The sequence below is a fragment of the Centroberyx gerrardi genome, chromosome 2 (genome assembly GCF_048128805.1).
Source record: "Centroberyx gerrardi isolate f3 chromosome 2, fCenGer3.hap1.cur.20231027, whole genome shotgun sequence".
In the NCBI taxonomy this organism is placed as follows: domain Eukaryota; kingdom Metazoa; phylum Chordata; class Actinopteri; order Beryciformes; family Berycidae; genus Centroberyx; species Centroberyx gerrardi.
The window spans coordinates 8,617,386-8,630,213 of NC_135998.1; the positions used below are offsets into that span (position 1 = coordinate 8,617,386).

The window sequence follows — 12,828 nt, forward strand, 5'->3', positions numbered from 1 at the left end:
TGTTAAACTTCAGCATTATTTCATTTACAAGAATTTAACACAGAGAATGTAGAAGAATGATTGTGTTGATCATAGTTTCTCTGTTATCTCTCTACCTACAATACAGATAGTCATGGAGTTCTGGACAAAATCATATCTGACAATAAAAACATTCTCAGATTTGGGTCCGAGAGACTAAATCTCATCAAATGGGGGTCCGTGGCCCTCATGTGGACTAAATTAGGGGTCCATGATATGAAAAAGGTTGAGAATCACTGCTCTACACCACCAGCTGCACCCTCCCTCTGAGTCAGAAAATGACAATAAAAAACTTGTCTAGTCTGTTAAGTCTGTTATGCGTTTTATTAGTCAAATCAAATGAGTGTGAAGTGTAGAATGTGTGGTCCAAAAACAACAGGCACATTTAGGATATCTGGATCAGCCGCAGCGTTCTCATCTTCCTCTGATGTCATGTCGGTGTCATCCTCTTTTTTTGGCACAATGCCACTAATTAAGCTCTCCCCTGTTATCGAGGTGAAACGTCTGTCAAGAGGAGAGAGTCTCCTCAACCTGGCGGTGGCACTGTTGATAGGCGCTTTGCTGCTCAATGTCGGACCATTTCTTTTTTTCTTTTTTTTAATAAAGGGTCTGGTTCTCACAGCTGGCAGCATCAACTGCTGCTGTTACATGTTGCCACTCAACACATTTTTTTGGTGGATGATACCCGAACTGAGGCCACCAATCAATACTCTGACCTCGCCTTGACCTCCCAACAAGCACTTCAGTTTCACACTCTGAAATTTCTCTTTTTAGTCTTGCACTCCGACTTTTCCATTTTCTCACACAATGAGAATGGAACAAGAAGCACATTTACACATATATCAATATTCATGAAGAGCGTTTAATTAACCATTTGTGGGAGTTAACGGGGCGGGACGTGAGCCTCGTTCACGTGCGTAAAATTACAAGTTGTTAAAGGGAAACTCCACACAAAATTTGTTATATGAGGCCCCTGGTCTGGAAACAGAGCAGCTGTAAACCACCCTGTCCCGGTACTTCCAGACAAATTTATATTGTTCAAACAAGCAGTAACTGTGGTTATGTAGTAATGAATTACATGGATGGACATGGAACAGGATTACAGTAATCTGATTCCAAAAATGGTAACTGTAATCTGTTGCAGTTACTGAGAAAACCAGGTTGTAATCAGATTACAGATGCTATTGAGTGTGACCCACTCAGAACACTGTGAAAAATACAGGAATGTGTCTGCCTAGCCTTGAATGTGTGGCAAACCACAGTGAGGTAATCCCAGATGGATAGTATTGAGGGCAGTCGCAGCCTAAGGAGATGACCGCGGCCTGTTTATTCCCAGGTGTGCTCACACTCTCCACTCCAGAAGAAATGGTGTATTTTTTCATCAAGATCATAACAATTCCTCCCTCCCTCCCTCCTGGCTCTCTTATCTCCCAACATACATTAGAATGTCAGACACATCCTCGCCCTCCTGATCCGTATCTGCCGAGCCCCTCTCTGCTCTCCAAACCTCTCCAGCAAATGTTACCTTTTCATATCTGGGCTGGGAAAATAAGCTTTTTTCCCACCACACGTGAGGATCGGCAGACACGATAACCTTAGCCGGTGAACTGCAAATGTCACTTCGGCGAGCCAGCCAATCGCGTCGCTCTTCGCCGGCCAGCGCGGCTCTCTTATGGGGTTCACAGCCATGACACTGGGACTGAGCAGATGTGCACATATGAATGAGAATGAGTCAGCAAGGGCTCTCAGGTGTGGCCAGGGGAGGCTGAGAGAAATACCACCAAATATCAGGAAGCCAAATCAGATGAAACCGCGCTACAGAGGATAAACTACTTGTATTCAAAAATGACTGGAGTGTTGAGGCTCTTGATCCAGCAGTGAGTTGATTTTTGCAGTGTTTATTTGAAGCGTGACAGCCAATTAGTGCGACTGATGCGGATGATGTCTCGCGTCGGTCAATAGTAACGACGGGAAACGCCACGGCTCATCGAGATGTGGTAAAGTTTAACTGAGGTGCGCTTTGCTGTAAAACCTGGGGATACTCTGCAGCACCGCTTGCATGTACCGCGGAAATCTACTGGCACTGTGGTTGCTGCTTTGAAGTCACGCCAACATAAAACCAAATGAAGTCTCATTTGGCAAGGCTGTTGGTTGTTTTACTATTTTTATGTAACAGCCATTACAAGGATGAAGTTGTCGTCAAGCCTTTCACCACATGCACTCAAATATTTTGTTCGACAAAGCCTCTCTAACTCAAATCTTTTGTGCGTGTAGATTCTGTTTCCATGGCCACCAATGCATATTACTCACACAAAGAGAAATTAAAGGGCATATCTGAGCAGGATCTGAATTTGCTGGCTAGGTAATGTCTTCTTCACATATAGAGAGATAGATGGGAGGTGGCTTTGTCTGTCATTAATATTTCAAAATGGCTCTGTGCAGTTACTGATCCGTTCCTGAAGGCTAATAACATTTTTATTATTGGAAAAAAGGTTTATCTGTATGGAGTGATATTCTAGGGATTGAGACAATAAACATTTGTGACCAGGGAACATTTTTTATGAAGGTTGGGCTGGTGCAGGATCACTATTGTATTAACTCCAACTTTACCCCATGTGGGCTACCAAGCTCTCTAGTTTGATGGTAAGCTGATGTACTAGTCAGCTTCCAGACGAGGGTCAAATACTGCAGATACTTTTGTTTTAGCCTATTTAGATGCCAGATATGTGGGATTTTTCACATAGGACAATACAATGAGTGCTAAAAGTGGTCAGGTGTGCTTAAGAAGTTGAGAAAGGTAATTCATTACACCTTTCTGTGATTGATAACCTACCTGCTATCCCATCTGAGTTGTAAACTCCACCCATCTGGTACTCAGCATAGGTTAAAACAAACACTAAAGAGTTATTTGCAAATACTCCTCTGACTCATCTGAAGTATCTGACTTCAGATGAGTATAAAACCCATTTTAAGTGAAGAGTAGGGCTTCGGTGTTTTTCTCAAGCAAACCTGGTGGTCATATTTAACGTTATGAGAATCAAACCTGTGACCTTTTTAGATGTGGCACGGTCTCTCAGACCAATAGGTCACCCTTACCCCAGTGCAGGCCGTTGCTGGTGGGCTTGTGTGGGGGGGACCTCATCTGTGCTCTAATGCCAGGAGACAGGCTCTTTGTGCTGCTAGCTTTCCTTATCTGGATCAGGGAGACGGCCCGTCAGCCCGAGCCCCAGGAGCTCCAATCAGACCGCTCACCTTCTGCTGCTTTATAATCATTCTTAAACTAGGAAGGAGGAAATGGAGAGCCTGCCAATCATCAACCAGGAAATTAAATATTTGCTAAAATACTGTCGCATCGATAAGGAATATTAAACAGTCTGGTGAAGGATGTTTCTGAAGGCAAATACTCTGGATGTTTAACCATGCTGTTACAACATTCGTATGAATCCAAGATGTCAGCCTTTCTCTGTGCATCTGTTGTTTGCAGTTTGTTTGCACGATTCAATTTGAGAGTATGTTTACATTGTTTTGTCTTTTGTCTTCCTTTCCCTCTTTTGTAGTTTCTGTGTTTGAAGAACATCCGGACATTTCTCAAGGTGTGCCATGACAAGTTTGGCCTGCGCAACAGTGAGCTGTTTGACCCTTTTGACCTCTTTGATGTCAGGGACTTTGGCAAGGTGAGTCATTTAAACATTAAACACACCGGGAAGTCTGACCCAGCGCTCGACTGATCCCAGCCTCCAAAATGCTCTGCACTTGAACAGACACTGTGATTGTCTCAAAAATGGGGCATGTCATAGGCTATATTCTCACAACATGAGGCCGCTTAGAGACATGATGCCTCTCATGTTCCCAAAAAACAACATTTAGATGCAACATTTTGCTGCTGTCAGATGAAAACCTTGTAACTTCAATTTTGGTGATTTTAAATTTTTCTTTTACTTGAATGGAAGGATTATATCTTCATCTACGGGCTGAGACCCTTGGGTTTATGATCAAAATACTTGGTCATCAAATTAAAAAAAGGTCATTGGGAAAACTGCTTTCTTTGGAATGTATGCCTACAGTTACATTTTGCCCTCATTTCATTTTAATGTGAAAAGTAAGGGAAGGAATGAATGTGTGTGTCTGTGTGTGCGCGTGCATATGAACGCATCTGTGTGTGTGCTTGTGCCATATCGTGTGTGTGTGTGTGTGTGTGTGTGTGTGTGTGTGTGAGTGCATGCCCACATGGAGCTGTTTGTGTGTGTACCCAGCACAACATGCCTTGTGTGTTATTTTATGTGAACTGCTTGGGTAAAATGTAGTGAAAAGTCAAATCTGTCAGTTGCATTAGCTTCATTATGAACTGGAGTGCCCAGATGAGCATGTGGTGTAACACTTCAGGGTCAGCAGTCTCCACTCATGTCACTGAGTGAGTAGCAAAAAATTCTGCTCCACTTTATGACAGTGTGTGTTAGAATATGCATGTGTGTATTGGCTCAGCAGTAAAGGTGGCTGACTCACTCACACATCAATATTGAGAGGCTTTATGAGATATCCATGTGGATTTTTGTATTTATTTAATGGGGATTTTAAGTCATGCATCATAACGCTTAGGTTTAACTTGAGATTGGAGATGATGCATGTTGGATGTGTAATTAAAGTAGATAGTGAAAGGCATAGGAAAACAGTATATCAAATTCATGGCATTTACAACATAGATGCAAAACTTCTATATTCCTGCAAAACACAGGAAAAGGAACCACAGTGATATTACATTCCCTTTTGCCTGGGACTGAAAAGGTTGTGGAAAAGAGGCTGGGTGATAGGGAAGCAGGGGGCAGGGGGCAGGGATTGGCTGGTAATCCATAGCTAGCATACTGTGTGTCGGCCTCAGCTTCAGTCTGCAGCTCCATAGACTCTGCTCTTGACCTCCGTGACCGAGAAGCGTTGGAGTGTGTGAGTGATCCAGGGACTACCGAAAGTGAATTCCCCTCCCTTCTGTTTCTAATCCTTATGGCTGTAAATGCAGAGCCTGGTCCTCGTGTGTGTGTGTGTGTGTGCGTGCGTGCGTGCGTGCTTAGGGTCTTGCTCGGCTAATGGGCTAAGAAAACAAGCAGCGGGGATAGTGTGGTGTCATATTAAAGTGATGATGCCATTGTGTCAGGATTGGTGTGATGGGTTCTAGTCTATCTTTAATAGTTTTGCAGTTGATTGAAAAATATGGAGAACTTGAACTCCAGTACTGGGAATTTCTGTGTAGAGGTGAGATCTGTTTAAAATGGATTATATGTTATATGCTGTATAATTTGAATGATTGTATCTATTGAATCGATTGTGAATAGGATGGTATTTGTGGAAGGATACCAGCTAATTTAACTAACATCTATCTGATATCTAATCTAATCCAATGCATCCAATTCCATGCGTTCTTCATAAGTAGGGCTGAGAATAAAGGGGGAAGAAAGAGAAGGAAAGAAAAGACGAGAGAGAAAAAAAACGAGACAAGGACTAGGTTGGCATTTTGTAGATAAACCGCAGGACGATGTCTGGGAGTCAATGAGCTCACAGGGAACGATATTAAAATCCGACAGCAGTCAGAATCAATCACATAGACCCTCCACATGTCAATTTGGAAATTGCCTTTGCATGGTCTCGGAGGTGGCGGGCTTGTCTCTTCATTGATTTTCCATTAAGGCCAAACATCACATTATAATATATTGAATTGAGCAGATCCCTACTAATGTGGCATACATTTAAATGGTGAGAGCGGCTCATAAACAAAAGATAAAAGAGGGTATTTGTCTTCCTGCAGAAAGCATGGACAGTGTCTCTTAATCCTTTTATGAAGCCCATCACTGGGTGTGCTCTTTCCTCTTTTGTTTCCTTAACACAAAAGCTTCTTTGAGCGCACATCCCCTACCGAACAATGGGAATTCTGACTTCCATCATGTTTTTCACAGTACAGTATCACTCCTTTACTTTTTTCATATCATTTTTCAATCACTTCTTTGTTTTCCCATTACACAAAGAAAGATGGGAACATTTTCACCTGGCAAATACATTTAGACTGTTGAGTTTTGCTGGAAAGTGAAACAGCTTTGTCACTTGTGCAAACTTTGAAGAAAATAATTCTCCATCCTCCATCCTAGGCAGAGATTCATCTCAAACCTTTATAGTATTTATATTCAGTTTCTTACCCTCTCCATCGCCCTCATTTATAAAAATTATTATGGCAAACATTTTGTGCTAACCAAAGTCAGGCCAAGTTGGCATTTATGAAAAACTGCTACAACTACTCTAAACTAATGCCAAAGCTGCTTTCTATTAATATCTCATTGTACAATGAAATTGCATGTTACAGAACATTTTCATAAATGAGGCCCCATATCTGCTCAATCTTTAAGGATCCTTGGTTCTACCATCATAGAAGAGTAGGTGTTGGTGGAGAGTAGGTGTTGGAAGAGTGGAAGAGTCATAGACCTCAGCTACACTTGTCACAACTTTTATCATCCACTTCTGCCAGGACACATTAACTGGCCACTCTAATGAGAGTTTTTTCTTTTATTGTAATCTGATGAGCCTGAGCAAAGCCCAAAGTGTCATGCTTGCATTGCAATTGGAATTCCAAATAGTCTGGACACAGTCACGCTGAATATATTAGCAATTTAAAGATGGAGTAGCAGAGCAATTAAACATAATATGGACACAAATGTTTAAAAAAAAAAAAATGCAGCTTTGGGAGATTTGTCACGGACATTTTCAGGCCAAGTATGGAGACTGAGAGATGTAGCCTCAACACATCATATCTTCATGGCTGGATCTCAAGAATCACATTGAAGAGATAGAAATACCAAGAGCTCGTTCTTAAGACATATACCATCCTGACATTTTGATGGCCATATCTGAATCACCAGTGGAATATGACATGACAATGTGCTCAGGTGGATTGGCTGTACTTAGAAGAAGAAGAAGGACAAGGAGAAAGACAGATTTCTGAGTAGAAGAAAGGTAGAACTCTCTCAGTATGCCCCTGGTAGCACTCTTCTTATGAAAACAAATGGGGTATTTGTGCAGATAGGGCCTTCTAACTCTTGATTTTTAATCTCTTCCGGAAGAGTGGAATTGAAACACAAGGGTGTGGGGAGAAAATGAAAGAGGGGTGTTTGATAGCAGCTGCATCTATAAACATTAATCAGCCTCTATCCAGCTCTCATGCCCCCACATTGGGTGTCAGGGGGCCTCAGAGTTCATCTCCCCTGGCCTCTGGTCGCCATCTCTCCTTCTAATGATGCCTTCTCTTGGGTCACAAGCAAATGGAGACGGGGCCAACTGGGCCCAGTGCTGGAAAAGGTAATTGCCCCTTCAGACCCTCCTCCCTCCCCTTTCCAGTGCCCCTGGTACTGAAACAGATGGAGCTCACACCCTGCTCAATTTCCTCTACTGATTTTTATTCTCACTACTTATCGACTCAATTCAACCACCCCACCCCACACACACACACACGCACAACCTCCACAGCATCAACTATTGCTCCCTCCTTCCGCTCTCTTCTCTTAGGGGTAGAAACCCCTGTTCCACACATATGGACTCACGCACGTATCGCCATACTTCCCTTCTTTGCCCCCCGCCCCATCCCCCATCATTAGAAATTCATTATGACATCATTAGTCCAATGATATACAGCTTATTACAGTAGACCCAGGAGAACGCTTTTATTTAAACACCTCCCTCCATCTGAACCCAACCGCCTCGTTTCCTTTCTCCCAACCTTTTTTAATTAGCCACCAAAGGAACATTGCTGTCATTTAAATGAACATGGCAATCAGTTTATTTGGCTGTTGCCATGATTAGCATAATTAGCCTGCACCTGTTAACCATCTATCAACAGTTTGGTAATTTTCCGTCTGTGACTGGAGAGCAGTGAAGGAAGGAAGCTTTCTGACAGATTTGCTGTCTTCATTTGCTGTCTTCATTAGAGGGAATGGCATCATTCATTTGAAATGCAGACAGTGTTGCTTGCATCTATTTCTATCTCATCGGTATAGCATTTCAGTCATGACTGACTGACTGGTGAAGTGTCAGAGCCATCCAAATGATGCTCATCGACTTGATAAGATAGTGTCAAGGTGAATGGGTTTTATTTGTGTGCTGCATTTAAATGAAAAATTGGACTTTGCCCTGAGTGTGAGCTCATAGCTTAGATGAAACAGCAATCACTTGCTGAAGGACAGCAAGCAATTTCTCAGGCAAACTGCTATTTGTGAAACACCCCACTTAACAACCAAATTGCCCATCATTTGGTAGAGTGCATGCGTTGCGATTAAATCAGATAATAATATATTTTCAGATATGTCAGACATTTGTTCATCACAGGCCGTAATCCATTTACCATAAAGGCAAATACACAAAACACCCCTTGAAACAGTGCACTATTAGGTCAGTTGCAGTGCAAAATCACTAGTTCCATATAAGTAACAGGTATTTGCGAAAAGGAAAGATGAGGGCGTTGGGAGAGGATGTTTGCTGGAAAGTGAGGAGAAAGAGCGAGAGTAAATGATGTGAAGGAAACCCAACAGACACACACACCAGCTGCATTTCTTTCCCTCTCATTCCCCTCATCCATCTCTTCCTCTCCCTCACTGTCCTTCTACCTCCACTCATTCATCTCGCACCCATTCTCAGTGTGAGTATGTTGTGATAAGACTAAGCCAGCAGCGGGCTAGCCACCATTGTGTCGAGACAGCGTGATTGGGATTGGTCGGCGGTGTTTGAGTGCCTTCTCTGTTGCTCTGAAGCCTGTGCACACTGAACTCTGCTCCTTTCATTTCCTTCCTGCGTCGTGTGGCTGAAAATAGCCAGTTGCTTAGCATCCGCACCCGGTGCTACTAAAACCTGGAACGTGCCTCACTGACTGTTGGCCTGCCTGCCTGGATGTAGTTTGTTGAAGTCGATTTTAACCTCAGCTCTAATTCCTCAGCCTTGCCTTGCCCTCATCTCTTCTCACTGCATTTTCAGCCATGCAAAGTACATCAAATATAAGCCAGGATATATTAGTGTTCTGGCTTCTATGTTCTACTTCAATTTAAGCCATTTAGACGCCATGCAAGACTTCCAAGATGCATATATAGGTTGTCTTTGGTCATGGGTCGAGTTGAGGTGAATGAATGTTTGAATAGTTTGTGAGTGAGTATGTGTATGTGCATGTATCACGGCCTCGCGTCAAGTTCAAATTAAAAAGATAACGTAGGTTAAAGAAAATGATTCCAACAAATTCAAAGTATCAAATCAACAAACGGTAATAAAAGGTAATCAACAAATCAACTTAGGAGCGTGCGGTTCAAAAATTGCCAAACATATATTACGTCATGCTTAAGCTGGTATTTGTCTCAGCCAGTAGAACTATTTTGAAAATATTTACGGTACAATTAATTAAAAAAAACAAAACAACTTAAATAACTACTACTTAAAAAACTCAATTTATAAATCGCAGAGGCTGCAGTTAATTGCGTAAGAGAGTGGGGCGTCCAAAATGGATTTCTAAACAAGGTGTTTTAGAGCTGCAGGTAATCTTTGGTCCATGTATCAAGTACAATATTGGTGAAAACATCTCATCAATATTGGTGAAAACCTCTCATCATACTCAAACTGAGAAAATCCTGCACACTGACATCTATTTTATTTAAAAAAATCACTTTTCTTTTAATTTTAAAGTTCTAAAAACTTTATGACAAGAAAAACTTGTGAGGATGTGAATTGCTGTTTCAATCGCAATTGCAGGATTCTGTCAAATAATCCCATTTTATATCTTTCATCCATAATATTTACTATTATGTTCATTAATCGAAATGGCTCCAACAATTAGGCTACTGAATTGTGTCCATCCATTGAGTTTGGTTAGACATAATGCTTGTTCCATACGATACTGATTCGCACTGTGCCTGTTGGAATGAAATAGAATAGCTTGTAGTAAATTAGACATTTGTGGGACTGATTCATGCCTGTCAGACTCAAGCTGGAGAGAGTGCAGTAAGTGATGGAGGCATGAGGGTCAAGCAGCCGGGGTCGGCAGCTTGGGTCGGCCTCCCCCTCCATTAGTGACCACATCCTCAGCAGCAGTCCGCTGATCTCAAGGCCTAAGTGGATTTTGAAAGCTATGATTCTATTTGCCACCTTGCCCTCTTCTATGTATTGGAGGGGGAGATTACTCGAAGAGATTAATTCCAAAATGGCATATCCACCATTTGAAAAGAGTGACACCTACTCTATGATTGAGAGAACAGATGTTGTCAAAATGATAACAATTTTAACAAGAGCCTCTATATTTATCTATATCTATATGAACTTGATGCCTTGAATGCCTTTGTTTTGTTAACGTGAAAGCATGTGTGGTATATTCCATGTTCCCTCTCCCCTGACATATGCTTTTTTTTTTCACTTAAGCGTTACGATTACACCCTATGTTCCCTCAGAGAAAATTTTTTCTCCACTCCTTACTCTGAAAACACATAGTCCTGCCTTAGTAGACAGTTTTGTGGCCCCTTCTTCTCTCCCTGTCCCCTCTTCTCTCATCCCCTGTCCATCAGGACCCCCCGACTGCAAGTTTTTACATAAAGCTTCCAAGACATAATCAATAATTCATTCCAAATGCCACATTGCTGATGATAATTCTCCTGACATGAATTATAAATGGGAACTTCCTCCACCTTCCTGCGTTTGGACCCCCTTCCCATCTCTCCCTTCCTTGCTCTACTCCCACGACCTCATTATTCCTCGAGCTCGTTACTGCGATACCCGTGGAAACAGGTGGTTGCCGAGCGATGGGTTGTTGTCTGGGATACGGACTGTGTTGGTGCTCAAGGCTCAGGGATGCTGAGTCTTGGGGGGGGATTCGGTATGTTTGAGATGCACTTACAGTGACAATGGAGAGGTGAGATGTGATGGATGGATACGCATGACATTTACAATTATTCAAGCAGTGGACAGTCCGCAGTGTAGTCCGTTATGTGTGATGGATGTACAGAACAGCTGCTCGACGTCCACAAACCCAGAAACGTCTAATTTAAATGAAATCCTAATGCCATTTGGATCCAACTGTCACTCACCCACCTGTTCCATGATTTGACTCATCTTACATGACAAAATCCCATTCTATCAATCCTCTTTATATTAAATTCCTTTCTACTTTTGAAACACAAGAAGCAATATTTTCCCAATTCAGTTGAGACATTTTACTCAGAATCAGCGCTCTGCCTTTATTTCTTTTTTTCCCCCCCTTTGTTTCAGGACCATTTTCCTTCTGACAGCATTCCACAACAGAACCATTTAAATCCACCAGGAGTGAAAAAAGGAAAAAGTGATGAGCTGTATAAAAACCATTTATTGAACTCTAAAAGCCTAGTGCAGTCAGAATCCTATTGTGGAAATAATTGCCTTCCTTTGTTTTGTGTGGCTGCGGATGTTAGTATGTGCTAGTAGACAGACTGATAGACAGAGACAATGGGCTGTAGGCCCAGCCTCGCTCTTTGAGGATTCTCGGCACACTGTTTTGGTGTGCCGAGTCTATCCAGAGCGTTTGGCGAGGTGCGATCACAACCCTCTCTCTTCTTTGGGTTGTGATTCATTGGTCACTGGAGGGCGTGTCCCTGTTGTTGGGGTGGGGCCTTCAGAACGCAGCAGGAATAAAGTGGGGGTGTAAAGAGGAAGGGCCCCCACAGGGAGGGAGTCTCTGAATTCCACGCTGCCAGTGTGAGCTCTCATTATTTCTCCTCCCTCGATTCCTCCCTCCACGGCCCCACAGGCACAGCTATGATGGACAGGTACGTTCTCCAAGGAATCACTGGCATGAAAAAAGGAGAAAATCACCAAATAGGGAGCCTGTCCTCTTTCATTTTTCATTGCATTGGGATTATTCTCATATGGAGCTGAATGGCAAACCCAGTCTGCTCATAAATCATACCCATTGTGCCTGAATGCTTTGCCCTTCGATGGTTTTGTCAGTATACTCTGAATTACGTAATTACAACCTATTTGCCCTCAAAATGAAGATAATTTCCTGTTCCTTCATTTTGTGATTGCAGTATAACAGCGGCCCGCCATCACACAGATGTTATTCTATTAGGAAACATTTGGCACACAGAGCACAGAACGTCGAGGTAGCTTTGCAGGATCATCAGAATAAGCTGCTTTTAGAAACCAGGGTTGAATTACAAGAATTACCAAATGGCACAGTGTGTCACATAAGGTGAACGACCCTCACTACTTGTTGACTAGAAGGATACACTGGGAAAACATGCAGGAGAAGCAGACAGATTACACAGATTTGTCCTTCACTCAGAGTTTCCTGTCTAAACTAAATCAAAATATCCAGTTTTTACTTTAGTTAGCCTGTCATGATGTTAGTTATTGTCAGCGTTTACATATTCAGTTGTCTGCACTGTCAACAATGGAATTACATGGTAAGAACTGACATATTTTTAGTGCTAACAGGCACAAAGAGAGACAGGCAGCAATGCTCTGCCAGTTAGTTGTACCTTACAAGTGCCCACGTGTACACTGACAGCACTATTATTGTCTGTAAAGCATTTTGAACTGCCCTGTTATGAATTGTGCTATATAAATAAAATTTGACCTGACTTGACTTGACTATGAGTCAGTCACTAGCGTATCCCAGCTAGGGTCAACTAGGTGAACATGAGTTAGTAGGATAAATGGGACCATGTGGCTTGTGTAGTCTAGAGCTGAACAACAATATTCTGTCAAATAATCGCAATTTTATTTTTTTGTCAATATCTTTCAGCCCTAGTGTAGTCTGAATGAGGAAAATGGACA

At 42.3% G+C, this 12,828-nt stretch overlaps 1 protein-coding gene across 1 annotated transcript in view; it reads left to right on the forward strand.

Annotated features, from left to right (window-relative positions):
- The window catches only part of vav2 (vav 2 guanine nucleotide exchange factor), a 193,024-nt gene that overhangs the window by 49,845 nt on the left and 130,351 nt on the right, over positions 1-12,828 (forward strand). Inside the window, exon 2 of the mRNA XM_078286765.1 lies at positions 3,576-3,692. Within this exon, the coding sequence (XP_078142891.1) occupies positions 3,576-3,692 (117 nt within the window). The remainder of the gene's footprint in view (positions 1-3,575; positions 3,693-12,828) is intronic.